Below are 24,919 nucleotides of genomic sequence, written 5' to 3'. Positions count from 1 at the left end.
GCTATTGAAGTAGCCATAGCTCTTGTAGAGTGAGCTTTGACAGAGGTTGTAAGCTCTTTATTAGAAGAAGAATAAGCCTAATACAGTCCCAGATCCACTTGGCAATAGTGACCTTTGTGACGGCTTTACCCAATTTATTGTCCGAAAAGGACACAAACAATTGATCTGTTTTCTGTGTTTGTTGGGTCCTATCTAAATAAAAGCACAATATCCTGTGAACATCCAATGTGTGGAAGATGTATTCCGCTTTGTTTGAGTACTTTGGGAAGAAAACTGGAAGTTCTAATGACTGTTGCAGGCAAAAACTGGAACACACTTTAGGGACAAAGGGTGGGTTAGGCCTGAGTGATACTCTATCTTTGTGAAAAACCAGGTACGGTGGTTTGACAGATAGAGCTTGAAGCTCTGAAACCCTTCTGGCCGAAGTAAACGCGACCAGAAAGGCAGTTTTCCAAGAAAGAAATTTCAAATCACAGGTTGCTGCCGGTTCGAAGGGGGAGGAGGTTAGGCCACGTAATACCACATCGAGATCCCACGGAGGAGCAGGATGAGAAATCGGAGGTCGTAAAAGCGCAGCACCTTTTATGAAGGTTTTACACAATCTGTTGCTCATCAAAGGTGGGTTTATAGATTCATGAAAATTGGAAATAGCTGCCAATTGGACCTTGATGGTAGAGACTGAAGAACCTTGATTGAATAGGGAAGTTAGAAACTTCAGGACTTCTGACACCGGGACAGTGATGGGATCTAGACCCCGGAGTTGAGCCCAAATAGCAAATCTCTTCCATTTGCTAGTATACAATTTCCTAGTGGCAGACTTGTGGGCCGAGGATAAGATACGTATGACTTCCGGGTCTAAAGTATGATTCCTGACTATAGTCGGAAGAGGAGGAGCCAAGCTGTTAACTTCAAAGAGTGAAGGGACTGATGGAGTTGTCCCGACTGGTGAATTAATAGGTCCGGGATCTGATCCAGGAACCATGGACTGTCCAGAAGATAGGGAAACCATACCTGACGAGGCCAGTAAGGGGCAACTAAAATCATTTTGCTCCCTAAGTGAGTCGCCTTTTGGATCACTCTGGGAAGGAGGGGAACCGGAGGGAAGGCGTATAGCAAGCCGGTGGGCCAAGGATGGGCTAAAGCGTCCATGGGAATCTCCCCCGGAGCTGGAGTGAGAGAGAAGAATTTTCTGCACTTTGCATTCAGCGGGGTTGCGAAAAGGTCGCAACAAGGAGTTCCCCATCTTCTGAAGATCTGAGTTGCCACTGCATCGTTCAGAGACCACTCGTGAGGAGAGAGAATAGTTCTGCTTAGTCTGTCAACTATCACGTTGGATCTCCCAGGGATATGTGTCGCTACCAGAAAACGTCTGGTCGCCACTGCCCATTCCCAAACTCTCATGGCCTCTCTGCAAAGGGGGTAGGATCTGGTCCCTCCCTGCTTGTTCAGATACCAGACCACTGACATGTTGTCAGATTGAATGGCAATTACGCCCTGAGGGAGGTAATCGTGGAGGGCTTGTAGAGATAGAAGCACCGCCCTCATTTCTAGAATGTTGATGTGAAGGAGACTCTCGTCGGAATGCCAATTGCCTTGGACTGACCTGCCCAGGTAATGCCCCCCCCCACCCCGTCTGGGAGGCATCCGTCGTCAATGTGGCCATAGGAGGAGGTGGAACGAAGGGTCATCCCTGATCTAGATTGGAGGACACCAGCCACCAGCGAAGGTCCCGTTTGCAGGTTTCCGTGATCTGTATGAGGTGACTGAGAGGGAGATCCTGAAAAGACCACTGGGTCGATAGGAGCCACTGGAGAATTCTCATATGCAATCTTGCTAAGGGGACTAGGAGAACAGTGGCCAACATGGAGCCTAATAGCTGCAGGACCATCCTGGCTGGGGCTTTGGATTTGAGAAGCAAGGCTCGGACTTGAGCCTGTATAGTCTGTATCCTTTCTGTAGGAAGATAGACCCGCATTTGGTTTGAGTCTACCTCTACTCCGATGAACCTTATACGCTGAGATGGCAGCAACACAGACTTTGGCCAATTGAAGGTGATTCCAAGGGAAGTGCCTAGTGATATGGTGGCTGCTAGGTTCTGCAATAGTAGATGCCTGGAGGTGGCAGTTAGGAGCCAGTCGTCCAGATACGGAAACACCTGGAATCCTAGACTCCTCAGGTGAGCAGTCACGACCGCCAAACATTTGGTGAACACCCTGGGGGCTGTGGTGAGACCAAAGGGCAGTGCGCAGAACTGAAAATGACTGTCTCCCAGGCTGAAGCGCAAATGTCTCCTGGACGCCTGATCTATCAGGATGTGATAATAGGCGTCCTTGAGATCTATGGAGCACATCCAAACACCTTTCTCCAGCAGTGGGAGAATGGATTGTAAGGTGGCCATTCGGAACATGGACTTCTTGACTGATCGATTTAGGTTGCTGAGATCCAAAATGGGCCTCAAGTCCCCAGTCTTTTTTGGCACCAAAAAGAATTTTGAGTAAGTCCCTAATCCGATCTGGTCTGCGGGGACCGGTTGGATGACTCCTTTTTGAAGCATCTTTGAGATTTTGAAGGCTGCGATTTCCCGTTGACTGGGTGGCGGGTCCGGGATTTTCCTGGACGGCGGGGGGGGGTGAAAAAAGGAGATGGCGTAACCTCCGGTGATGATTCGAAGCACCCATCGGTCCTGAGTGATACCCTCCCAGGCTTTTAGGTGCCTCGAAAAACGACCCCCGACTGGCTCCGGAGCTGCACAGTCAGGCAATCCTTCAGGGATTGTGGAAGGCTGAAGAGCCACGAAAGGACTCGCGGTCTCCAGTGTTGTGGGGGCCTCTGCCGCCTCTGGGACGGCGTCTTCCAGAAAAATTCCCCCCCCTCTGCCTCTAGAAGGGGGATCGTCCTGCTGTGAGGGATAAGACTTCTGGGATTTACGGAACCACATTTTCCCTCCTCTTTTAGTCTTGGGGTAAGGCCGAAAGGGAGTGGAAAACCGTGCCCCTATGGCAGTCAAAGTCTTACCTTCTTGCTCACAGTGGGTCAATGTGTCCTTTACCTTGGGTCCAAACAAAGAGGACCCATCAAAGGGAGCGTCAGCAAAGGAAGACTTAAAGGCTTCCGCAAAATGACACAGGCGGAGCCCGGCTTGCCTCCGTAGAGCAACACCTACCGCCATTCTACCGCCCCTCGGCTGCATATGAAATGAGCCTCATGGACGAGTTTGATATTGATGACAGAGTAGCCAACCGTCTGGGCCAGCTGCTCAGGCAGGTTACCCAAGAGGGTATCTGAAAGCTCCTTGACCAGATCCCTCTGAAGTCTAGTGAAGTGCGTCAAATAGTTCAGGGACCTTAAGGTAAAGGCCGCTGAACTGAGGGCGCTTCCGCATCGTCCATGCTCCTAGACTCCTTATTAGGAGGATGGACGGACGTCAAAGCCTCTGCTACATCTTTTTGGGTACCAGATGCCACCACCAGGGCATCTACAGCCACACCTTTGGTCAGAAACTCCTTCTCTGGGGGTGCTGATAAGAATTTATTTGGGCGAGCCGGCACCGGTTCCACAGAGTCTGGATGCTCCCACGCCCTTCGACAGATCAAATCTAGGAGCTCGTCGAAGGGTGGAGACACCCAGGAGGTGGAGGGCTGAGCCCCGAAGGCCTTGAGGAACACCGACTTGTCAGCGGAAGGGGGCTTGGAATGCCAGCCGCCTCGTTGTTTGAGGGCTTCCAAGATGTCTGCAAAGGAGACATCATCCGAGGACGACTTAGGGGACCCCTCCGCATCATCAAGATCAGTGTCCGACGGGAGAGACTCATCGGGGGAGTCGACGTGCTTCCTCTTGCACAGTCTTTTCCTTAGGGGTTCCTCCGAAGAAGCTTCAGAGGGACCTCCAGGAGGGGGGGGAACCCCACTGGGGGTGACCTCAGGCCCCGGGGCTCCGCTGTCTAGCGACAGGGGGACTACAAAAGACCCAGTCTCCGTGTGTAGGGAAGGTGCCGGTGAGACCGTGGAGGTAGCCAAAGAAGATTTGGCCAAAGCACTCCTCATGGCCCTGAAGGCCGGACCGCCCGAGTCCTGGGAAGGTCCAACCCCCGGGGCCACAACAGTAGACGGCACCCCCACAGCCGACGCACCGAGAGGAAGGCTCGGAACCGAAAACATCGGTCCCGAAGCGTCACCCCCGGGGCCGACCGAGGAGGTCCGTGTACCGAACTCCTACCCGAAAGCCGAGGTTGGAGTAAGGGTCGGAGCCGACCCGAAAACCTCCATCGGCTCCACCAGCACCGGCTCCAGCGGTGCCGAGGCTGTTGGAGGAGGAACCAGAACTACAGGGTGGGCCATCGGCCCCGAAGCCGATTGGGCTGGAGCCGAAACTAATTTCTGGAATACAGGAGACTGAAACAGCCTTTGGAGCACCCTGTCGATGTCCGAATCCGACATCTTGGAAGATCGGGAGGAGACCGACCGGGTCCGAGCAGACTTCTCCATCGGCTCCGAAGGACTGGGGGACCGGCTCCGAATAGACTCGATCAATATCGGTGCCGGGAGAGATTCCATACCAATTTCCCTCAGTGCCAAAGAGGGCTTCGGCGCCGAAGGGGAAGAGTCTGAGCCGGTAACCCTCATCGGCTCCAAAATCAGTGGAGCAGATGAAGGTGACCCGCCTCTCAAAGCCCCAGCCATCGGCTCCGAAACCAGAGGAGTCGAGGCTGGAGGCATCGAGGCAGACTGCCCTCGCCCAAGTCCGTGGAGCCGATGGAGAAGCCTGCCTAGATTTCTTAGTGGTCGGTTCCGACGGGCTGGTGAGAGCCGACGATTTCTTTTTCTTAGCTGGAGAGGAAGAGGAAGATAAGGCCTCTTCGAAGGAGGGTTTGATAAGCCCTTTTAAGATCTATTTATTTTTCCTCTCTTGGAGGACCCGAGAGGAAAAAGCGTGACACACGCTGCAAGACTCCTGAAGGTGTTTGGCACCTAAACAGTACACGCATAAGGAGTGATCGTCCGTGATGGACATTTCGTAGTTGCATCTTGTACATTTTTTAAATCCTGAGGGTCTATGCTCCTTAGACATAATGCTTGTAGACACTATTCACTTTGTCAGAGAAAAAACACTATGGAACTCAGTACCAATGGTTTACACAACAAAAAATTCCTTTTTTTTTTTTTAAACAAGAGAGGCGAAAGCCCAAGAAAAAATTACACGAATGACAAACACACCAACAGGAGGGCCAAGAACCCTCTAACTGAAACAGGTACTTGACCTCTCCGAAACAACAAGACGACTCACTAAAGAACGAGGGGAAGGCCCCTCTAACTTAAACGGAAACCTTTCCCTGTCCAGTCACAAAATTTTACCACAAAATATCCACAAAAACACAATTATACACAACGATAGCTGTTAAAACAGATTTTGGGTTAAGACTAAAGAAATTCCTGACAGAAAAAACTCTCAGAAAAAAGCACTTGGCTCAGCCAAGTTCGAGACCACGTCCTAGCTTGTAAGCGGCAAACGAGATCTGGGGAAGTAGTGGTGGTGCATCCTGGGATATAGAATAGCTCAGCCAATAAGAGACTTCGCTCTATAGCATAGCGTGCCGAGTCGGAGCCGAACCCATCAGTACAGAATGTAGGCGAGATAGGATCACATAACATCTGATTGTTTTGCTGAGTCAGAAGGTGTGGAATTTGTGGCAAAATCCAAGGTGGGCCTTGAGCTAAGTTCTTTAAGACTGGGTACGAATGTTGGCGTGGCCAGTCTGGAGCAATCAGTATCATCTGTGGTTTTTCTTGTCTGGCTTTTAGAAGAACCTTCGAAAGGAGAGGCAGAGGACGGAAGACATAAACGTGCAGGCCTTTCCAGCTGAACGAAAGAGCATCCACTTTCCATGCTTGTGTGTGATAAGTCCTTGTGCAGAATTTTTGTAGTTGGCAGTTCAGTGAAGAGGCAAAGAGATCTATGTCCGGGCACCCCCATGCTTGCATTATCATGCTGAAAACTTGTGGATTTAATTTCCACTCGTGAGGATCCATGATGTTTCTGCTTAGGTCATCTGCCAGAGTATTTTTCTTTTCTGGCACGAATTGTGCTTGCAGATGAACTTGATAAGTTAGAGCTGTGTTCCACAAGGTCATGGCTTGTCTGCATAGGGGGTAAGAATGAGTGCCCCCTTGCTTGTTTATGTACCACATTACTGTGGTGTTGTCTGTCTTTAAAAGTAATTGTCCTGGATGCAGAAGGTCCCTTGAAAGCTGTTAGGGCATTTTGTACAGCCAACATCTCTTTTTGATTGATGTGTAGATGTAGCTGGTCTGTGGTCTATTTGCCCTGAATACATTTTCCTGCCATGTGTGCTTCCCAGGCATAATCCAAAGCATCTGTTGTTAGATTCTGCCTGGCTGTGGGTAGACTGAAAGGCTGACCCTTGTTGAGGTGACATGCCTGTGCCCACCATCGAAACTCCTGTAGCAGGCAGGGAATTAGTGGTATTTCCGTTTCCAAGCTGTGTGTGTTGAGTCCAAACACTTTTTAAGTACCATTGTAATTTCATCATATGCAGTTTGGCATATGGAATTAGAAGTATGCAGGATTCCATGAATCCCAAGGCTTGCAGAATTTTTCTTGCAAGGAGTTGGGACTTTGTTGCCATCAATTGAAAATACTGAGTCAGTTGTCTTTGTTTGTCTGGCGTGAGATAAGCCATCTGGGCCGTTGTATTTAAGCTGGCATCCAGGAATATTATTTCTTGTGAGGGCACTAGTTTTGATTTCTTTTCGGTTACTGTGTACCCTAGGCAACTTAATAACTTTTTTACGAACGCCAGATGCTACAGAAGAATGTCCTTGCTCTCTGCTTAAATCCTTTTTGTCTGCAGTATGCAATTACTGGTGCCAGGCACTTTGTAAAGACCCTGGGCGCATTAGATAAGCCAAAGGGCAGTGCAGAGAATTGATAGTGTATTGAACCAGCTATGAATCTGAGGTATCTTCTGCAATTTTGTCTGATTGGGACATGCAGGTGTGCCTCTTTGAGGTCCAAGGTAACCAGCCAAGCTTTGTTGCCCAACATGGGAAGGTGCTGCTGTAGTGTCAACATTTTGAACTTCGGAACATCCAGGTAAGTATTTAGAGTGGAAAGGTCTAGAATGGGTCTCCAGGCTTTGTCCTTTCTGGGTAAAAGGAAGAATCTTGAGTAAAATCCTTGTCCTTTTTCCTGCAGAGGTACTTTTTGAATAGCTCTCATGTCCATGAGGGCTGTAATTTGCTTTTGTGCCTCTGCCCATTGATTTTGTGGCAGGTCTGGCATTCTTTTTAACCTCGGTAAAGTATGGAAGTGGAACCTGTAACCTTTTGACACAATATTCAGCACCCATTTGTCTTGGGTGATTGCTTGCCAGTTTTGTGAAAAAAGTGCTAGTTTCCCCCCTAAGGGAGCTGCCAACAGGGAAGAGTTTGGCATTGGAATGGGAAAGTCACTGAGACTGTTTCCTGTAAGGTTGTGACTTGTCCACACCTTCTTTGGGTGTTGAAACGTCCCACTGTCGCGGCCTGTAAGATCCTTGGGGCTGACATCTGCCTCTTGGGCATCTGTATCTGCCTCTTTGTGGCCTGCCTGACACTGGAAAGGACCAAATTTTAGTAGGCCAATTTCTGCTAAATCTTGGTGGTTGTACCTGTAACAAATATTTCACTGTTTGCATAGATTTTGCTTTATCCTACATTTTCTTTAAAACCTCCTCAGCTTTAACACCAAATAAAGTATCTTGCTGTAAAGGAGCATCTAATAATTTAGCCCCGACATGATCTGGTAAGGTTTGTTCCTTTAATCAAGCATGCCTTCGAATCACAGATCCTGTAACTGCTGCTCTACAAGAAGCTTCTAATGAATCAAAACCACATTGCAACGTGTGTTTTCCCACTTGTTCAGCTGCATGCAATAAATCCTGCATTTCCTTAAAATCAGGTTGTTCTGCACATGTACTCATTTTCTGCTTTAACTGAGACAGTAAATATTGTTGATATTTAAGCATGTGAAACTGGCAGTTTAAAGCCCTCACTGCTAAGGTTGCAGAGGTGTAAACTTTTTTCCCCCATCTGTCTAATGCTCTGGAATCCCTGTCCGAGGGAACTGGATTTTTGGCAGTGGAGGCCTTTACCCCTTTAGGACCCTGGGAAATAGTTTCTGGGTCAGCAGCAGGGTTTCTGTAAAGAAATTTGTGAGAGTCAGGGACTCTGTAGTACCTGTCTGGCTTGACTGGAGCAGGGGGTAGAGAATCTGGATTTAAACTAGATTCAGAGAACACATCGTCCACAATATCCAACACTGGCGGAATAGCAAGGGGCCTGTGTTGAGGTAATAAAAGAACATCTCTGAGCCTTTTCTTGGGCTCTGAGTAATCCTGGCCTTCCCAATGGAAATGCTCCCTCATGGTGTGTAAAGTTTCCCCAAAAGAGTAATCCTCAGGAGGAGAGGCTGAAGGAATAGATTCTTCAGCATCAGAGTCTTCATAGGGGGGTAAGGAATATTCCTGGTCTGAAGAAGAATCAGAATATACAGAAATCTGGTTAGAGGAATCATAGTCTGTATCCTGCCTAGGCCTTATATCAGGAGGGGGATGGGTACCCCTGATCAGAGTAATTAAGTCTTCGGCCATTTTGAGCATCTGCTTTTTAGGCATGGAGGCCTGTCCAGGTGAACGCTGTACTTGCTTCTTTGTCTTTAAAGTTGCTTTAGACTTGGCTGTAGATGCAATGGTAAGTTGAGAAGGTCTGAAAACGACCTCAGAAGCCGAAGCCTGCTTAGTGGCTCCGGACCCATCTGTAGGGTTAATCTCCATAGGCCCAACATCTTGAGTATCCAGAGGCCTAGGCAAGTCCACATGGGAGTCGGTTCCGGCCTATGGCTCTGAGGTAGCGGGTGGCAGGGGCTGCGAAAGCGCCTCACTGAGAATCGGCGACTGGCCTAGAAGAGGCTTCGTCGTCAGTTTTGGGCCTCGGATGCCTGTCCTTATCCTTATCTTTGCGTTTTTTGTGAATTCTGGTCGTCGGTTGTTCCGACGGCATGGTATAATTAAACCTTCGGCCAAAGTAATGGCGTGCAAAATCAAACCGACATTTTATAGTGCGTTTGTTAAATCTAGCACAAAACCGACAACTAGTGACGTCATGATCTGGGCCTAGGCATGGAATACAGTAAGAATGAAAATCCTTATGAGGTATTTGCTTCCTACAAGAAATACAGTTATTAACTTTTACTGACATCAGTCTGAGGCAAGAAAAAGTTTCCCCAATGGTGTACTTAGCTTTATTGAAGACTTCGGATCTGAAATCAAATTTGAAATGTCAGGAGTTGGCCGACCGGCACTTGCGAACTGCTTTTGCTTCAGGCACCGAGCGGCAAGAAAGACTGAAGAAAATGGTGTCGGCTGCATCTTATATACCCCTGGCGCACTGACGTTAGGGAAGAGGCGACAGCAACCGATGCCGAACCAAGACTTTGGAACTCTGGCCAACTATGGGACCGCCTGATGGCAGGATAACCCAAGTGTAATGACTGCAGCAGTGAAACACGATGAACATCTTTAACTTCTTCACAAGGTTGCGAAGATATAAAATTGGTCTCCGGTCCCTGGTCTTCTTTTGCACTGAAAAAAGAACCTTGAATTGAACTGAAATTGAGTTTTGAATTCTCTTTGGTTGGGCCTTCTGGATGACTCTTATCTAGCAGGTTTTGAATCTCCTGAGCTGCAGCTTCTGAGTGGGTGTGACATCAAGAAGCTTTCTTCTTTTGTATGAAGGAATCCGGAAAAATGGGATGAAATCATTTCTGGATATAATTTTTAGCACCCAAGAATCTTTTCTTTATAGAAGCCCAAGCATCTGGGTGCAAAGACAAGAACCCCCCCCGACTGCTTCCAGAGGTGGTCAGTTGGGCAAACCTTCAGTAGTGCTGAAAAGGTTTATCCAACAAGGAATCACAGAAAACCTAGTTTTGAGGGCCTCCTCTGCCATAAGGATGGCATCTTCCATTTGAACTCCCCTGTCTGCCTCTGAAGGAGATGTCCCTGTGTAAATCCTTGAAAGATCCCTGGGACTTATGAAACCACATTTTCTTTGACTCCAAGAATAGGATCGTTGAGGAGTAGAAGAGAGTTTCCCTATGTCAGACAGGGTATTTCCATCCTTTTCACACCAGGAAAGCGCTTCTTTCACAGCGAGGCTAAACAAACACATTACATCATAAGAAGCATTGATGAAAGAAGACTTGAAAGGCTCCACAAAACTTGCAAAACCGCATCCAGGCATGTCTCCTAACAGGTATGCCTCAACCAAAAGCCCATGAGGTACCCTCTGCAGCATGGTATATTAACCTCGTGGACAAATTGGAAATGGATAACAGAGTGGCCAGCTATGAAGAGGACCTCTTGTAGTCCTTCACAGCCATGGACTCCAAGAGGGATTTGGAGAGCTCCTTGGTCAAATCCCTCTGCAGCCTTGTAAAGTGCTCCAAGTACGGCCTCAAGCTAAAGGTCACTGAAGCAAATCTGTACTTTCCAAACCTGTCCAACACCCTGAACTCTCTAGTAGGGGGAATGGACTGAGGAGGTCTACTCCGCTACCTCCTTTTTAGTGGCTGCCACCACAACCATAACATAAACAGGGACTTCTTTGCTCCAATGAGGTCTGTCCTTCAGCAGTGACAAAATTTTATATGGGCACCATGGAAAGTACAGTTGTGTACACTTGCCATAAATGTAGATGTTCGAGTGTATTCACTGTTGCAGTCATCACATTTGGGTTAACCCTGCCAGGATACCCCTCGGCCAGCCTGAATACCAGTGACTCAGTATTTATGCGTCAGTTGCTATCGCTTGAGGACTGACATCAGGTCGTCAGGAGTATAAAGTAAAGCAGACAATGTCATTACATCAGTTTTTCTTGCCCTAACCTGTCAGGAGCTCCAAAGTAAGAGGTCAGGCTCTGGTGGAAAACCCCCCACCAATAGAAAATAAATACCAGTATGTCCCTTGAAAGGAAAGGGGAACAACAAGTTAGAATAGTAATAAAAGGATAAAGAGAAGGGGAGATGGAGGGGGGGGGGACCAGGACTGCAACAGAGAATACACTCCAACATCTACATTTATGGTAAGTGCACACAACTGTACTATGTTCTTTGTGTTTCACTGTTGCAATCATCACAATTGGGTTGATTCCCAAAGCTGAGAAAAAGGGTGGAGTCAGTGAAACTAGAGGCTGGCTAGGATGCCCTGCAAGACTGCAGAGGAAAACCCTGCCCTGGATTTGGAGAAGACAGGCAGGTGGTAATGCTTGGTAAAAGTGTGAACAGATGTCCAGGTGGCAGCCTTCAGGAAGTCCCTGGTGTGGACTTTTCTGTGGAAAACTGCAGAGGTGGAGGCTGCTCTGGTGGAGTGTGTCCTGACCCCCCCCCCCCCTTGGGGGAGAGGCTTTCCATGCTGCTTGCAGCAGAAATGGATAAAGTGTGCTATCCATTTGGAAGTGGTTTGTTTGGAGATGGCTTTGCCTTCTGCCCCTGTAGCAAAGCAAACCAGCAAATGATCAGCCTTTCTGAAGGATTTAGTTCTGTCTAGATAGAATCTGAGCTGTCTGTACACATCTAGAGAGTGAAAAATCCTTTCCTCCTTGCTCTGAAGATTAGGAAAAATGGGGCAAATGAATGGATTGGTTGAGAGCCACACTGGACACCACCTTGGGCATGAAGGATGGGTTAGTTCTGAGGGATACCCTGTCAGCATGAAAGATGATGAAGGGTTCCACAACCATGGGTGCTTGCAGTTCAGAGACTCTCCTGGCTGAAGTGATGGCCAGATGGAATGCTGTCTTCCAGGAGAGAAATGTTAGCTCTGCAGAAGAAGCTTGTTCAAAAGGGGGTAGGGTGAGCTTTTCCAATACAAAATTAAGGTCCCAAGCTGGTGTTGGTGCCCTTCTGGGTGGCCTCAAGTTGCTAGCCCCTCTTAGGAACTGTTTGATCAAAGGGTTCAAGAAAAGGGGCTGCTCAGTGGGGAAAGGAGCAGAAACAGCAGAGGCAGGAATTTTTATAGAGGAGAAAGAGAGGCCACTGTGTAGCAGGTCAGCTAAGTAATCCAGGATGAGAGGGAGGGAGGGCTGTGCTGTATTTGCTCCCTTAGCCTGGATCCAGGTGCAGAACCTTTTCCCATTTATCAGCATAAGACTTTCTGGTGCTAGGATGTCTGGCCTCATGGATAACATCCAGAACCTGTTTACTGAGGTTGGCAGATTGGTTTGTGGTTAGAGAATAAGCCAAGCTGCCAAAATGAGTGTCTGCAATTGGGGATGCAAGAATTCCCCTTCCCTCTGGGTCAGGACGTTTGGAATCTGAGGAAGATGCCATGGGGGTAGCGAGGACAGGCTGTGCAGCAAGGGGTACCAGTGCTGCCGGAGCCAGTCTGAAGCTATGAGAATGGTCCTTGGTTTTTCCTCCCTTATTTTGAGCAGTACCCTGGGGATGAGAGGTAGGGGAGGAAAAGCATAGACTGAAAGACTGATCCAGGGGAAGGACAGGACATCCACTTTCCAAGCCATGCAATGATGCTCCCTGGTACAGAATTTGCTGAGCTGAGGGTTGGTGTGGGAGGCAAAGAAGTCGACCTTCGGGGTTCCCCATTTCTGAGTTATTAGGGTGAAGGTACTTCTGTTGAGTTGCCACTCATGTGGGTCCAGAAGATTTCTGCTTAATTGGTCTACCAGAGATTTGTGAGAGCCTGGTAGGAATTGTGCTAACAGGTGAGGTTGCATGGCAGAGGCTGTGTGCCAAAGGCTCATGCCTGCAAAGAGGATAGCAGTGAGCCCCTCCCTGCTTGTTGATGTACCACATCACAGTGGTGTTGTCTGTTTTGATCAGGAGAGCCCCTGGAGAGAGAAGGGTCTTGGAAGCTATCAAGAGGTGCTGCACAGCCATCATCTCTTTTTGAATGATGTGCAGAGGGATTTGCTGTGGGCTCCATTGGCCCTGTATGCACCTGCCGTCCAGGTGTGCACCCCAAGCATAGTCTGATGGGTCTGTGGTGATGGTCTGGGTGGCAGGGGGTGGGGAGAAAGGCATTCCCCTTGTTGTGGGAGCATGCTGTTGCCCACCAAAGATATTCTTTTCTGAGGCCAGGAATTATAAGTAGAAGGGTTTCCAGGTCTTCAGTGTTGACATCAAAGGGTCTTTAGGTACCACTGAAGTTTCCTCGTATGCAGTCTGGTATATGGAATGAGGAGTATGCATGATGCCATGAACCCCAGAGCTTGCAGGATCTTCCTTGCAGAAAGATGGGGCCTGGTGGCCAGATGAGAGAAGCAGGCTGTGGCTGTCAGGAAAATTTGTTTCTCTGGAGTAAGGTATGCCATCTGGGAAGCTGTGCCCAGAATTGCTCCCAAGAAGATTATCCTTCGGGTGGTTGATTGTGTACCCTAGGGAGGTTAGTAGGGTTTTTACAAAGGCCAGGTACTTGAGCAGCGTCTCCTGGCTGTCTGCCTGAATAAGGCAGCCATCTAAGTATGGGTAAATTTGAATATTTCTTAGTCTGCAAAAGGCAATGGCTGGAGCCAGACATTCTGTGAAAACTCTGGGAGAAGTAGATAAGCCAAAGGGAAGCGCAGAGAACTGAAAATGTTGAGATCCTGGCCTGAAGCAGAGATAATTCCTGCATGAATCCCTGATAGGAATGTGGAGGTAGGCCTCTTTTAGATCTAGATATAGAGTCCTTAGAAAGCATTAATAGCAGCTGCTGGAGGGTGAGCGTTTTGAATTTTGGGATCACCAGGAAGGTGTTGAGAACGGATAGATCGAGAATGGGGTGCCAGGTGCCCCCTTTTCTGGGCACCAGAAAAAGTCTGGAGTACTGCCCTCATACAGAGCAGCAAAAGGATTTGCTTTTGAGCCTCTACCCACTTATTTGGTAGTAGGTCTGGGAACCATTTTGGGGTTGGAAGGGTGTGGAAGGAAAATTTGTATCCCTGAGACACAATGTTCAGAACCCAGTGGTCCTTGGTAATGGTAGCCCAGGTACTTGAGTGAAAGGAGAGTTTCCTCCTAGGGGTAAGTGAAGGTGGGCAGAGGTAGGGGGTGGGGAGATGAGTCATTATGAGTTTTTACCATAAGGGGTGGCTTAGAACACCCTGGTTTTGAAGTGGAGGTAGTCCACTGCTTAGACCTCTGCATTCCCTGGGGCTGCTGTCTGAGGAGTCTGCTTCCACAGGGCCTAGGCTGGGCTGGTTTACTGGGAGCAGGAAAGGACCAGTGTTTGTAGGGGCAATGCCTGCTGAATCTACGGGGATGGCCCTGCAAGAAATACTTAACTGTTTGCATAGATTTTGCTTTTTCTACTATCTTTAAGACCTCATCTGCCTTAGTGCCAAATAAGTTATCTTTGTGCAAGGGGGCATCCAACAATTTAGATTTGACATGATCTGGGAGGGGCTGTTCCTTAAGACATGCATATCTTCTAATGACAGATAGAGAGACTGCTGCCATGCAAGAAGCTTCTAGGGCATCAAAACCAAGATGTGTTTAGTTACTCGACTTGCAGAATGCATTAAGTCTTGTAAATCTTTAGATTCTGCCCAAGCAGGAAAGGAAGACATTTTTTGTTTAAGGAATTTCAAGGTATGTTGCTGAAATTTCAGCATATGAAACTGACAATTTAGTGCTCCGATAGCAAGAGTTGCTGAGGTGTATACTTTCTTACCCAATCTGTCCAAAGCTCGGGAATCCCTGTCTGAGGAGGTGGGAGAGGTTGCTTTAATTCCATTTGGCCCTTGAGAAATTACTTCAGGATCAGTTGTAGGATATTTAAAAAGATATTTATGGGAGTCAGGGACCCGTCTGGTTTTCTGGGAGCAGGAAGAAGGGCGTCAGGAGTCAAGCTAGATTCGAGGAAAACATCCTCCACAACATTCAGGACTGGGGGATGGCCAAAGGTCTGTGTTGTGGGAGATCCAGGAATTCCCAGAGTATCCTTTTAGACTGAGGTAGTCCTGACTCTCCCATTGGAAATGCTCCCTTAAGGTATGCAGGGTTTCCCCAAAGGAAAACTCCTCTGGAGGAGAGGCAGAAGGAATGGAATCCTCTGCAACAGAATCTACATAAGTGGAGAGGAGTTGCAAGTCTTCATATTCAGAAGCATCAGATTCATCTGACTCTTGTTCAGACAAAACTACAGAGGACAGATCTATTTTCCTTTTGGAGGGGTAGCTTGGCTTCCCCTGATCAGCATGATAAGGTCTTCCACCATTTTAAGCATTTGAGACTGAGGCAAGGTAGCAGGCGCCTGAGAGTGGGTCGTCAGTTTCTTGGGTGTGATTCATACCCTGGGCCTAAGTAACTCGGTAGTTTTAGACAGAAAGGTAGTCGCAAAAGAAGATGTTGATTTGTGTCGAGATTCGGTAGTGCAAAGGACTTCCTTGGAAGCCGGTGCCTGCTCAGCAGCTCCGGACCCACCCAAGGTTGAGACGACCGCAGGATCCTTAGTCGAAGAAGAGTTTTGCAGCATACCGGACTCCAAAATGGTCTCGGTAGTGGCCTGCGAATTAACAGAAGTGGGCATCAGGGGCTGCAAAACCGCCTCACTGAGGACCGGAGAACTGACGACTAGCTTAATGGAAGCGTCATCGGTAGGTTTGGACCTGTGCGGTCTGCCCTGTCTTTATCTTTACGTTTTTTCTGAAGATCTGCTGTCGGATGACTTACCGAAGCCAAATAAGAATTTGAGGACTGTAAGCGAAAATATCTGGCTATAATAAGGGCCAGACGATGGACAGTTCTGGCATTGAACAAAGCACAGAAGCGACAAAGGGGGACACATCTGGGTCTAAACAAGTGACGCAGTAAGAGTGGAAGTCTCGGTGTGGTATTTGTTTTCCACAGGCGAGACAATTAACTTTTTCTGACATCAGTTAGTGCAAGAAAAAAAGGATCCCCAACGGGGTACTTAGCTTTAGAAGACTTCAACTTCAATTCAGTAGACGAAACTCAGGTAGCAGCTGACCGGCACTCGTGCGAACTGCTTCTCCTTCGGGGTCCATGGCAAAAAAGACTGACGTAATGGCGTTGGCTGCCTTACTTTATACTATTGACAACCTGACATCAGTCCTCAAGTGACAGCAACTGACGCAGAAATAGTAAATCTCTACTATTCGGGGCAGACGAGGGCTACCCTGGCAGGGATAACCCAAATGTGATGACTGCAACAGTGAAACACGAAGAACATCTGGTTCAAAAGAATTTGATTCTTTTGATGCCTGGCAAGAGATTAAACAGATAAGCTTATCCACCAGGGGAGTCACCCAAGACGTAGATGGGCCAGACCCAAACGTTTCCAGAAAAAATGAGCCCTCTGGGGATGAAGTATCTGAAGACCAACCACCTTTCTGTTTAAGAATTTCCAGGATGTCTCTGAATGCGACATCATCTGGTGGAGATGTGGGAGACCCTTCTCCCTCATCTAAGTATCTTCAGTGATATTCACTAACTTCTCACCTTCTCTTTGTTGATGATTTTAAAACTGTATTGCTCATCAGATGAGGAACTGAAAGCACAAATGTAAGTTGTCAAAACGTTTTCAGATGATTTAAGAATGGCATTTGGTCTTATAAATGGGCAAAAGCAAACAAAGCAGGAAACCTGCAGCGCCAGGAAAACATCAGTTTGGGACACGAATGTGATATAAAAACTTGAGCAAGGAGGAGTGTATAAATACTTGGGAACCGATGATAAAATACGAGCAAATGCAAATAAAACTTAGCAAGAATACTTGATCCTCAAATCCTCACTGACATCTACAACAAAATTCAAGCTATAAACCAATTTGGTCTTCCTGTCCTAACTTACAGTTTTGGAGTGACTGACTGGCCCCAAAACGTGTTGGACAGATTAGATAGGAAAACAAGGAGGATGCTTCATGCTCACCAAATTTTTTATAAAAATCAGTGCATACCAAGATTATATATTCCCCCTTCTGAAGGAGGGATGGGCCTCCTTGAAATTGATTATATGTATAGATCTGCATTCGTGGGGACTCCACACATATCTGTTGACCTCAAGTCCCAAACGTAGTGAAAGTTTTGAAACATGAGGAGAATAAATCTAAGATGACTTCTTTGCTTAATCGAGCAGAAGCTTATCAGCATCAAGCAGGAATGGAAACCAAACAAAATGTAGATAAAAACTTAATTTGCCAAAAAACAAAAGAAAAAACATACAGGGAAAGATCAGATGAGAAGGCAAGAAATGTGTAAAAAGCATAAATACAGCTGCAAGTATAGAAAACTTCTGGAAAAACCTCATGTTGATCAGGAATGAACACAGGAATGGTTAAAGAGCGGTGAATTTAAACCAAGAGATGAAAGGTTAATATTGGCGGCCCAAAACAGTGGGCTATGTATGGTCTATATCACGTTGTCGAACACTTAAAAGTTCAAACGTCATATGGTAAACACTATATGATCAAACTTTTAAAAGTTCAAAAGTTTCAACGGAGATCTCTGTACAGTGTGGAATGGGAAGATTTCCCTTTTCTGCACTGTAGTGCGATCTAACAGCTGGTATATTTAAAGAGTGGGGGGTGTGAGGGGTGTAGGGGGGCTTGTCCCTCTGCTTCAGGTAGGTTTTCTCTTTGATTTATTTATTTTTTTTTTACATTTTCAAGCTTTTAAAAGTTTGATCATATGGTGTCGACCATATGACGTTTGAACTTTTAAAAGTTCGATTATGTAATATAGACGCGGCTATGCACACGTTAGTTCATAAAGTCCATTGAACATGTGGAGAAACAGACAAATGCAGGTTTTGTAAAAATGAACTGGAAACAGTTGGACTCCTCGTTGCTGGTTGTGACATATTAATGGTAGAAGGGCTGTACACTGCAAGGCATAATAATGTGGTGAGACTGTTGCACTGGGGATTGTGCAAACATTATGGCAGTAAAGTGGCTGAAAAACAATGGAAACATCAGCCACAAAGCATCATCATCCATTACCAGCAGTTCAAAGGACAAATGCTAGAAAACTAGATATAGTGGTCCAAGAAAAGAAGACAAGACTAGCATTGATCACTGAAATTGCCACACCCAGTGACTACAGTGTCTTGCGTACAGAGAGATGCAAAGTCATTTATCAGGATCTGCACACAGAAACGAGAGCAGTGTGGAAGAAAGATACCCGGACAGTTCCAATAGTAATAGGAGCAATGGGTCTTATAAAAATGAATTTACAATCATATTTAGATATGTTACCAATGCATTTAACTCCAAGGGTCTATACTACGTTATCGAAAAGCTGTTATATCGAATGGCTTTTCATCGACCTGTAAAAGTCGAACTCTTACAACAGCGAAAACCCAAATGAGTGAATTCTTTCCCTGGGAAAGAAATCGCCAGCCCTACTATGAACTCCACACTACTTTAAAATAAAAGTGGGGGGCTTTGTGCCCCACACTCCCCCTTACTAAACATACCAACTCCGAGATCGCACTACAGTGGCGAAAAGGGCAAACTCACAAGGATGGCCAAGCGGTTTCTTTCCCAAGGAAAGAATTCGCTCATTCGGGTGTTCGTTATTATGAGTTCGACTTTTTTTGAGTCGATGAAAAGCCATTTGATATAATGGCTTTTCGACAACTTAATATACCCATATGGAGTCATTACTGGGCACACTGCGGGTGCTGCGAAGAGCACTACTGGCTGACATCAAAGATTGAAACAATGTGACTTAGGAATGGGGTCCAGTCCCATCATGGAATTAGAAATCCAAGACACTTGGATAAATTAAAAAAAGAGATTCCATAGGGGAATCTATGCATCTCCTTTTGCAAGTTCTCTTTTGTGGAACTTCTTCAGTGGGATGGTCTGCAGAGGTATCTGAAGAAACGGGAAGTTCCTTGATGGGGACTGTCTGGATGCTAGATGGTACCTGCTTTCCCTGAGGAGTAGACCTGATAGGATTAGAGCCAAGACCCAAAGGTGGAAGGGATGTAGACTCCAAGGATTAAAGTGTAACTGAATCTCATGGTTGACAGAAAGCCTTCTCCACTACCTCGAAGACAGATGGACTGGGAGAAGCCATGGCTGGTCGCACCAGAGCCAAAACCCCGAAGCTACCATACCCTGACCCTGCCTGACCTGTGCCTGGAGGTAAGAGTCAGACCAGAGCTGTCCAACGTCGAAGCTCCAAGGAGCAAGGACAGCTCTGATAACATCGGATAGTGGACCCCACCCTGGATCCACCACCAATGGTTTGGCTCCAAGACTCATCGTGACACAAAGGAACTGGTTTGATAGTGAAACCAGATGAGTGGGTTAAAGGAGACTTAGATGGAATAATAGTTGGATCAGAGGGTGTGGGATCAGAGTGCTTTTCTAAGAACTCAAAACGGTCAGATCCAAACTTTTCTGAATTTTTTGGGGAGGCTCTGACGAATACGGAGCAGAAGTCGTGGCCTTTGGAGAAGAAGTGGAGGATCTTTTGTGAGATTTCTTTGACTCAGAACAGGATTTCTTAGATTTACCAGGGGTCTAAGACCCTGAAGAAGAAGAGGAAGAGGGTGGCAGCATACCCTTAAGTGCCAACTTATTTTGTCTGTCGCTAAGTCTTCTCAAATTAAATGCAGCACAAATGGAGCAGTCAGTGTTGAGATGTGATGCTCCAAGGCAGTAGATGCACTCCCTGTGGGCATCAGAATTGGGAATCTTATGCCCACAGGAAGTGCACTTTTTAAATCTTGTTGTTTTTTCAGACATATTGTGAACAGGCCTTTAAAGGGGGATAAAGAAAACAGAACAAAAAGTAAAGGAAGATAACATGTTTTTAAATAAATAAGTGGACTAACAATAACTGTAGAAAGAATACCCTCTAAAGGATAGAAAGGTTAAAAAGAAGAAAAGACAGGTACCAGCTATCAAACAGCAGAAAACTAAAGTTATAAAGGGAGCATTCAGGAGAAAACTCTCGTATGTGATAAATGGAGTATAAAAGACAAACGACTTAAATAAGGGAATTAGTCACAAAAAAAAAAAACTATAAAAACCAAAGTAGCTCTCAGTGAGAGATATGCACCTGTGCAAGATGGCGACAAACAAGATCTGAGGTACTGTTAGCTGACTGGGGCATTAAAGGAAGAGGGAGGCGCTCAAGAGTTGGATATGAAAGTCTAGGGTATGCGGCAGAGTCTGATCTGATACCCACGCATTGAGGATCAAATGAAAGAGACATCAGATTCATAGACAAGGACTAGGCTAGATGCCCTAGCGGGCCATTTTAAGCCTGTCCAATTTCCATTTTGGTGCTTGAATTAACCCATCCCATTTGGTGTTAGATTGCCCTTACCTATCCTTTGGTCAGTAATTATATATTACATCTAACGAGACTGACTAGGAGCATACCAGAGGATATTATGAGGGGACCCATGCATGGAATAAAGCATTTAAGAGGTACCCATGTTCATTAGTAGTACGGGGGCAGTCCTGAAGTAAAACTTCTGATTCCAATCCACAAATCTAAGTTGCAACTGAATATGGACAGGGATGAGCTACGTTTTACGTGGATGGGGAGTCTGTCTGAGAGCAGTGGTATCCTTTGAGATATTCCTGCCCCTTCAAACTGTTCTGTTGATGTTGCAGAAGAGCTTCAGATCCCCAGACTATTTTGGATGCCACCTGTGTTGCTGATGTGCAGTAAACCCAGTACTGGGTCAGAGGATGCAATGCATGGCAAATACAGAACAACTCTTAGCAGTCTGCAGGATACACAGTATAGCGATAGGGTTCTGAGTCAGTCCATGTAGGACACATTGTTTAGGTCTTGTACCCTTTTAGCAAAGGTATCTCTGAAGGTGTTCCAGATGCTGCAGGTGTCTGGACAGATACATGCCAAAGGGGAAACTATACTCAATGACTGGCCTAATGAGGGCTGAGTAAAGTGAGACAATGACATCCTTAGATCTACACACAGTCTATTGTCTTATAATCTGTGATATATATATATATATACACACATACACACACAGAAGAACTTTCTTATGACAATGAGCACATGTTGGTCGAAAGTTAGCTCACTGTCCACACAACTTCCCAAATACTGAACAACTGGGTCAACTCTTGGGGCATATTTTCAATATGGTAGTTCCCTGGGGTAGACAACTTTCCAAAGGATACAGTAATGCATTTTTTGGCATTCTGTTGCTGTCCAGAATTATGGCATCAGTTATTTATTTGGGACCAACCTTCCTGCAGGATGGGCAGGTCATTTGGGAATTCACTGACTGCACCTCGCTTGCAGTCATCTACAAACTTAGCCAAGTCCGAGCTCTTTGGTACTAGCCTTCAGAGAAGTAAATGCCAAACAGGAGAGGTCCCAGCACAGACCCCTGGGAGACTCCACTGGTGACTGGTCTCTTTGTGGAGGTTACTTCCCCTATTTTGATTTCTTGCATCCCATCTGTGAGATAGCAGATGACACTGGGGTTTATTCCCAATTTATTCTTTTTTTTTTCACATCTTGGACAACAAAATGGGAGTCATTACAAGGCAAAAACTACAGTTCCTGAAGTTGGAATGGAAGATAAAATTAAACGTCTATAGTGCCCCAGGTTTAAACTCCAGCTGCTCAAATAAAAGTGCCTTGGCACTGTGAAAATTAAACCACAGAAAGTACTACTGAAATTAAGCTTACAAAGTCAGCCATAAGACCATTCTCTCCCGTTACTCAGATTCCTTTTTAAGTCCTGTGTTGTTCACTCCTTCATCCCGTTACAGCACTAGAATGGAGCATTTCACCGTCAAGGTTAAGTACATTCATTCTTGTTGCTGCAAGTTAGATTAACCTAACAACCTAATAATTCTCAGATGCACTGGCAAACTTGAAGGAGTTTACGATATTTAAACTTTTTGTTTCTAAATATTTGGTTCTCAATTTTTATTTCAAAATAAATTCTCATTTTATACAAATGTCTTATCTGTACTAAAAAAGATTTTGAAAAAAGTAGGGTAAGGGAAAAGCCACTATATTTTTTACTAGAGTAGGTGGTTCCCAATATGAGATGATTTTTTTCACTAAAGATGGTAAGGTAAACCTTTCAGGAAAGTAAGAATGCCCTGTAAAAGAGATGCTAAAGACTTGATATTTTATACTGTAAAAGCAATTCTTATTGTGATACTTAATTTGATGAATCAATGAAGTTTTACCTCCGTGAAAGTGTTTTGTTTTGATTCTTTGATTTCTTTTAATGACTGCGTTGTACTATATGAATTTTTTAAGCCTTATAAAAATAGGTGATTGCTACTCGAATGGTATGCTCTAAGTGCTTAACTTCAAACACGTCACAAAAACAGGAGATGGTAGCAGAGCAGAAACTACTGAGAACCTGCTTAAGTAATACACCGAATCCTGTACGACGCTCTGGTGAAGACGCACCAGGCTACTGCTAACGAGACTAAAGGAATGCACCAGAACAGCATGCATGACATAGGGAAATGGAGCAGGAGTTCTCTTCAATACAGACTGAAGAGCAGAAATTAATGGGAGCACAAAATGATGTGTCACTGTAAACATGCAAAAGCATTTTCACTGGATCCAAAATATGCCTCAGGATATTAACTGCTTCTGCTCATGTCCACTTTAAAACTCATATCTTATCCAGCATCAGAATCTGCATCATTTCTGTTTAGCTAAAAATCCAAATATACAACAAAATGTTTTACAAATAAAGCACAATTATGAACGACAAAGAAGACACTACAATATAAAAGCTAGATACAAACATACCCATCAGGTATCGGCACTTTTTTCTGTGCTTTGGGAGCCACAGGATTCAATTCCCCAGCAAACAGGGCAGTGACTTCCTCTGAGACAGGAACAGCCTTCACATGAAGTTTCTCAATGTATTTCATCAGCTGTAGGATGCAAGATGCCTGTAGAGCGACATGAACAGCCAAAGTGACTACTATTATCAGTAAAACAAGTCTATTATACTTAAAAACATTACCTCAAAATGCCTACATCATTTACTGATAAAAACAATGTTCATGCATTACAAGTTTAGGTGTTTTCACTTTCCTCAAACGTAGGATTAATCCTGTTACAGCCTGCTAATGACAAGAGTCTGTCAGCGCCACTTACAACAACTGGTAATACTTCTGATGTGTTCAGTAAAAATGACTCATTTAATATTCTCGCTCCGGAAACACAATGTCGCTCTTGAGTCTGTCAGCGCCACTTACAACAACTGGTAATACTTCTGATGTGTTCAGTAAAAATGACTCATTTAATATTCTCACTCCGGAAACACAATGTCGCTCTTGATTTTCCTTGATGACCACACTTCAAATCATCTTAAATTTAAGGAGATTAACATACCAGTGGTACTTTAAGGCAGTAAGAAACGCTGGTCACGGTACAAACAGAACATTCTGACTTGTGTCTAATAAGCAGATGCCCCCCTTAGAAAGGCAGTATAAAATACAACTGCATCGTTTTTAAGGTTATGATTTGATTCAGCTATATCATAACTAACTATACTAATAACAACTTGTGATTTGCAAAAACGGAATAAAATGGGGAACGTCTGCAATCAGTTCCAAAAATTATGGATACAATGAAATAATTGGCAGACCTGAAAGAACATAAGCAAACAACACATCTGGAGATTTCCAAAGAGGAAGCTGAGCAAAATGGAAAAGTACAGTTGTGTACCTACCATAAATGTAGATGTTCAAGTGTATTCACTGTTGCAGTCATTACAATTGGGTTATCCTGCTGACAGGGTACCCGCAGTCCGTCTGAATTCCAAAGTCCTGGTCCGGCGTCGGTTGCTGTTGCCTCCTCCCTGGCGTCAGTGCACCAGGGGTATAAAAGATGCAGCCGATGCCATTTTCTTCAGTTTTTCTTGCCCCAGATGTCAGGTGCCCCCAAAAGGGTAAGCTAATTTATGCCAATAAACATGCACGCAGTAAAGTAAAACTCTACCTTCATCTACAAGCAAATACACTATAGAATAGAGAAGTACAGATTAGACTCAGCAAAGGAAAGGGGGACGGGTGGGTGGGTAACCTGGACTGCAACAGTGAACACACTCGGACATCTACATTTATGGTAGGTACACAACTGTACTATGTTCATCGTGTTTCACTGTTGCAGTCATTACAATTGGGTTGAATCCCAAAGCTATGGTTGGGCGGCTGGGGTTAAATAGGATTAGGAGAGGCTATGAGGCCCTGCAGAACTGCAGTGGCAAAGCCTGTTCTAGATACAGAATAGAGAGGTAAGTGATAGTGCTTTGTAAAAGTGTGCACTGAACTCCAAGTTGCAGCCTCTAAGATGTCTTTGGTTGGTACTCCTCTGAGGAAGGCTGCTGAAGTGGCTGCTGCTCTGGTTGAATGTGGCCTAATGCCCTTAAGCACTGATTTGCCATGCTGTGAATAGCAGAAACGAATGCAGTGGCCTATCCATTTTGAAATAGTCTGCTTTGAGATAGCCTTTCCTTGTGATCCTGCAGCATATGCCACTAGAAGTTGTTCAGTTTTTCTGAAAGCTTTGGTTCTGTCCAAGTAGAAGCGTAGCTGCCTGTGAATGTCCAAAGAATGCAGAAGTCTCTCACCCTTATTCTGTGGGTTTGGATAAAAGGTAGGCAAATGAATTGTTTGATTCAGGGCCACACTGGACACTACCTTAGGCATAAACGTCGGGTTTGCCCTCAGGCTTTACCAGATAGGCTCATCCAGACTCTGCTACACTTTGCTGTGAAGGAAAGGTTAGTTTGCTGTTATTTTTTGTATTTCTGTATTGCCTTTCTATATTTTGAATACTGTAGTTTGTTTTCTTTACCTTGTGTTTTGCTTGCATTCTGTTTAACAACATATTAAAACTTCAAAAGAGACCACAGCTCTCTCTGT

General features: G+C 45.6%; 1 protein-coding gene across 1 annotated transcript in view; it reads right to left on the bottom strand.

Annotated features, from left to right (window-relative positions):
* Positions 1-24,919, bottom strand: part of AP3D1 (adaptor related protein complex 3 subunit delta 1) — a 3,080,434-nt gene that overhangs the window by 1,607,064 nt on the left and 1,448,451 nt on the right. The window contains exon 19 of the mRNA XM_044055492.1: positions 22,794-22,939. Within this exon, the coding sequence (XP_043911427.1) occupies positions 22,794-22,939 (146 nt within the window). The remainder of the gene's footprint in view (positions 1-22,793; positions 22,940-24,919) is intronic.

Source organism: Protopterus annectens, chromosome 13.part0, assembly GCF_019279795.1.
Source record: "Protopterus annectens isolate FY-2018-M chromosome 13.part0, PAN1.0, whole genome shotgun sequence".
Taxonomy (NCBI): domain Eukaryota; kingdom Metazoa; phylum Chordata; order Ceratodontiformes; family Protopteridae; genus Protopterus; species Protopterus annectens.
The sequence above is the reverse complement of the archived record's forward strand: the minus strand, read 5'-3'. Positions and strand labels throughout refer to the sequence as shown.